General features: G+C 33.9%; 1 protein-coding gene across 2 annotated transcripts; it reads right to left on the bottom strand.

Annotated features, from left to right (window-relative positions):
* Positions 1 to 742: 742 nt before the first annotated feature.
* On the bottom strand, positions 743 to 5,056 carry TED3 (Pex2/Pex12 N-terminal domain-containing protein / zinc finger (C3HC4-type RING finger) family protein). Of its 2 annotated transcripts, none has more exons than XM_088101476.1 (8): positions 4,783 to 5,056; positions 4,264 to 4,377; positions 3,992 to 4,153; positions 3,326 to 3,462; positions 3,135 to 3,233; positions 2,146 to 2,263; positions 1,367 to 1,533; positions 743 to 1,189 (listed from the first exon to the last, which is right to left on the bottom strand). In XM_088101476.1, exons 1-8 carry the CDS (start codon positions 4,864 to 4,866, stop codon positions 1,075 to 1,077), a joined length of 996 nt encoding a protein of 331 aa, XP_087957602.1. In that variant the 5' UTR covers positions 4,867 to 5,056; the 3' UTR covers positions 743 to 1,074. The 2 variants fall into 2 exon arrangements, with proteins under 2 accessions (XP_087957602.1, XP_047174384.1); XM_047318428.2 differs by having other exon boundaries at positions 3,135 to 3,235; positions 4,000 to 4,153; positions 4,783 to 5,050.
* Positions 5,057 to 5,297: the final 241 nt, after the last annotated feature.

Raw genomic sequence — 5,297 nt, 5'->3', positions numbered from 1 at the left:
TTCTGTGTCAAGAAATATTCTGGTCAAATATTCTATCCACAACCTTTATTTGAAAAAGATAATCCGAATTAATTGAACTTTTAACCCTTTTTTTTCTCAATGAAAGATTCATCACAGACATTGTAAGAGTGAGAGAAAAAAAGGATGAGACATGAGCAAGATGCACTGTAAGATATTAAAGCAGTATACTCCAATTCATATCCCACAATTCAATTATTTGAGGTGACTTGAAAAACAAGCTTTAGACATTCTTATGTGTACATCACAGACCAAAGATGATTTCCCATTACTTTCACTGTGTAATTATATTCTTATTACCCCATTTAATGTTATACTCAAGTTAAAAAAATTAAAATTCCAAAGATTCTGCTATAAAAATCTGGTTATGATAATAACTGAATATTGACTAAAAGCTAAGATTGATCAGAGTTTAAGACTAATGGAAGTATCAGCAAACTATTTTCAATCAACCAAACTTTACTTTTTAATGCATGTGATTGAGTTTTGACATGAACAAGAAAACTTTTACTTAACTACTACTAACAGTACAAAATTTATTCTCCAAGTTATATCATAAAAGACCAATTAAAAGGTAAAAAAGTGGCAGTTAAGTTTAGATTTACTGTTTATTTCCACCTAGTAACTCAGTAGTACAAAGTTAAATAATAAAATAAAACACACTGTAAAAGATATCGTGGCTGTTTTAAATAGCTTAGCTTTTTACGTTGATAAGAGAGTAACCTTTTTATAGGTGTCTAATCACAACACACAGAAGTTACATCTATGAAGTTGAACTTGTAGAAGTAACGTATGAGACGTAACTGAATGATACATTGCTGGTACAAGGGAAAGAATGCTTCCCACTCAACCGAGTACAGTGATGCTATGAAGAAACTTGATCTGTTTTCCCAATTAAATGAGAATGCTAATACAAGGGAGAAACCAACGAAATAGAAAGTAAGAAGAAAAGAATACCACCACAATTTCAGGTAGTAATTTTATATACTAATTCTGTAAGTTGATCAAATGCTCCCTAACTCTAACATTGTTTCCTTGTTACTTAGTAACAACCAATCATTCCGTGGAGACACCACTATACCGTTGCATAGCAACAACTGGCTCACTGCACCTGGAACACCTAAATGATGGAGCAGCAGCACATCGTGTCCTAAGACAATAGTAACAATATCTGTCCCATAAAATGTGAACAATTGTTTAGTCATTCTCTTTTCATGAGAAGCATGTATACATAAATGTTGGGATCTATGAACATTCCACAATTATAATCCTACCAAATTGTTATAACAGAAGTTTGTAGTGCCAAAATAATAATTTGAGACGAGAGTACATGTCTGTAGTGATGTACCTGTGCTGACAAGGTAGAGCAACATAAGGGATGGTTGGAGTGGCCAGGCAAATGGGACATGCTGTGCCATCCTCGGATGAACTTGATGATTTATCTTTTGAGAAAGGTCGAAGAAGATTTTTCACAGATGATGAATTAAGAAGAGGAAGAAGCAACAGTAACATTTCCTGCCATGAGAACCTGAGAGAATTAGCTCCAATGGATTGTAAATTGGATGTGAAACATTCTTGCAAATTTTCACTTGTTATCAAAACCAGAAGAACACATCCAGTTGCAACATAGCGACAACTATTTTTAGTGATTGGAATAGAGCTACATTTGAGTTAACAGCTTGATTAAGAACTTATTTAATACTTTATTATCAAATGAGAGCTTATTCATATGTTTGACTGTAACACTTAATTGAAACAACACAAAAAGAGCTTATTTAGGGGCCCTATGTATGGCTATGGGGTCCTATCACATTCATTCAGCTATGCCAATCTTCATAGGGTATGTTTGGATCAGTTGGAAACCCAACTTTCAGTTTCTATTGAACACTTTGACAACGTTTTCAAATTCTGTCAAGCAAAATTCAACTCAAACTCTAGTTGACTAAAAAGCTAAAATATGCTGCTTTTTTTTCAACTCCAGTAGAATTCAAAAACCTTTCTTTTCTAACTGAAATTCAAATGCACACAATCATTAGTCTCAACTAGTAAATAAATGAAATATCTCATGTAACCCGCAAGATTCCACAAATTAAGTACCAATAAACTTAAGAAGAGGGGAAGAAGTACCGAGAATTCATTCCAAACTAATTGCCTGTTCATATATTCAAAGCTAACAGCACGATTCATATTTGGGCTCCCATATACAAGCCTAGCTCGTAAGGCTCTTTCAATAAGATTTCGATATCTGCTTTACAAAAAAGCCCAACTAGAAGATAAGTTTACATAGCAAGTCTAACTAAAAGAAACCAATTATATGCCAGAAACATATAGACAAATATATATCCTATAGAACCCACAGAACCTTCACACAAGATGAGCATTCATTGTTACACTATATTCAACACTTTTTATTAAACAAGCTATTCTAGAACTCACCATTGGGTTAAAAATTCCTATTATACACACACACACATTAACTGCAAAATTTTAGATTAATCCAAAATTATTTGAAATCTCTCGTATACGTCAAAACTACATAATATATACATTTAAAACAAGTGAAAATGAGAATCACTGATTATCTTATTGTAGTTAAAATTTTATAAAACTTGGCACAAACAATCTAGGTAACATGTAACAGTTGGATAGATGAGAAATATATTTTATACAAAGTTAATAGTAAGAATAGTTAAACTTAAACACCAGTATAAGGTGATCTTCCCTTGTATGTGTATCAAATGAAAACAGTTCTTATGGTGAAAAGTGAGAACTATAAATCCAACATAAAACCATACATGTATGTTCACTAAAAAAGTTGTGCACATTTTTCTAAAAATAAAATATTATCTATGTTATTTGTAAAAGTTAATCAGTGATCATGATACATGAGCACTTAAAAAATTCATGTACAATATTTTAAAAGTTTGACATGTACAATATTTTAAAAGTTTGACCGATGAAATGTTGCTGTTCTCATTTCTCATAAACAAAAATTTCTACATCATATGTTGCCTATATATATTTCAGAACACAAACAGAAGAAACAAAAGAGGTTTTTTCTTTATCAGCAACGAAACAGGTGTTGAGTTAACTGTTTGGTAGTTGAAATAAATCACCTTCCAGTGCAAAGAAATATCAACAGGTTTCCAAATGAAGCAGCTCTATAAACTCCTTCTATTCGTTGTATCAAGATCCATAGGCGTCGTGCCAATGGTCTCTGGAACACAGAAAATTTGAAAGTCAAACTAGAGCTCACTTCAACTAAATTCACGTTGTTCTGTAGACTTGCAAGTTGGCAAAAAATTACCTGCTCAGTATCACCCCATCTACGAAAAGCAGAGAAGGACTGCAATCGAGCCCATATATACTGACCTCCAACAGTGGCAACACAATACCAAATTTTCTGCCCAACAGTGAGTCCAGGTCCCTCCAAACCAGTTCTAACTGTGTGCAATGTACCAAACAAGAATAAGAAGTTAGCAGCTAAAAAGAACGATGAACATAGGACAAGAATGAGCAGTACTCAGATAAAGGTATACATGCAATGCTAACAGATCACCAGAAAATTTGTACACTTTCCCTCTTGGTAATTGGTTTGTTTAAGGCACATTGACATACCTCACAAAACGGTATAACACTACAATTTAACACCTTCAGCAGTATGCTATTGACCATGCACCATACAAACAATCATAAACAAAAACTATAAACAAGAACTTGAAAAGAAAAAAACTGCGCGCTAAAATTTCTATCCAAAGGTGTCGACAGGATATCATCTACTACATTTATCAACTATCATTCATGATGTCAGTGACGTCAACAATAGCTGGAGATTTTCCACAAAGGTCATTCCGTGTGTTTAAAGCTTACAGCTTATCAAATAATCAATTAGAATTCAGAAGCGTCTCACACCATAGTAGACATGCTTATCTAAATAGCAGTACACTACCTTGCAGAAAGATGAGATTCAGACCTCCGTACCTTTATCTCTTGGTTCTACTGCACGCTCATCTCTGTACCTCAGGTTCATGAGAGCAATGCCTGGGGTTGGCTTATCCACCCAAATTGAGAAACGCCAAATAAGAAACTCAAGGAAAGCATCAAGCTCCGCTTCATACTGAAATAACATTCCTGGCTAATCCCAAAAAACAAAAGAAATTTGAAAATGTTCAAGCAAATTTCCAAATTGATAACAAAATACACCACACACAATGGTTTACAACTGTAAGTCATACATAACTGTACCTTCATTAACGAGAACACTTTAACCAACTGCTCTTTCAACATGGCTGACATTTCAACGTCCAATCGTGCAGCATCGACTTGGTTAACTCTTGATATTGAAATTGGGATTGCTGACTGCCGAAAACCACACCAATAACTTAAACAATTGTTGCAAAAAAGAAAAAAAAAAAACAGGGAAAAGGAAGCATACTATGCAACTTGATCATACTCAATCTTCAATATGATAATAAAAACAAACTTTAATCCCAGTAAACTATTAATCTCCATGACGTTCACAGAAATTCAGCTTATCTCAAGCTTCAACCAGAAAAACCACACCCCAAGAAAAAAAAAAGTAATTTTTATCACAAGCAGAAGGGTTTTGGATAAAAAAGAATAAACCCAGTAAGCAATAATGAACGAACATGGGATTACGATTATATAAATGAATATCTAAAATATGAGCAAACCCTAAACGTGAAAAGGGGTACAGTTAAGGGTTCAAAGAATGAATTGATTGAAATGAACAGAAAGAAGCACCTGATGAGAGAGAGAAAGGGATTTCCATGTGGGGAGAAGGGTATGGGAAGTGTGAATCCAAGCATCGTGTGAAGGGAGAGTCATTGCGTGATGATGATGATGATGATGAAATTGGTTTGGTTGAATTTTGTGTTTCCATGCACCGCTTCTTTCTCTCTCTAATATGTGAGTGTGTTGCTCAGTTTAGAGAGAGAAAGAGAGATCAGAAGGGTCTGGTCATTGCTGAAGGAAGCTGAACTGAACAAAAAACAAGGGAAACACTGTTCTCTCATTTCACTCTCCACCGTCATTTCACCCAAACACACAGGGCTTTTTCGTCTTTTCATTTTCGCAGATTACTTAAATGAAAAATTCATGTGTTTTATTCTTGGCTTGATTACTTTTTTTTTCCATTATTTATTTCTTTTATTCAGATTAGTTTGATCAGAATAAAAATATAATCATCTCTCCCTTCCTCAAAAGTGTAATGATGTGAATTAACAGTAAAATCCTTAAAAAATAGACTTAATACCATT

Source organism: Vigna umbellata, chromosome 11 (assembly GCF_029865625.1).
Source record: "Vigna umbellata cultivar VRB3 chromosome 11, Vumbellata_1.0, whole genome shotgun sequence".
NCBI lineage: Eukaryota > Viridiplantae > Streptophyta > Magnoliopsida > Fabales > Fabaceae > Vigna > Vigna umbellata.
This window is presented reverse-complemented; position numbering and strand designations above follow the sequence as displayed.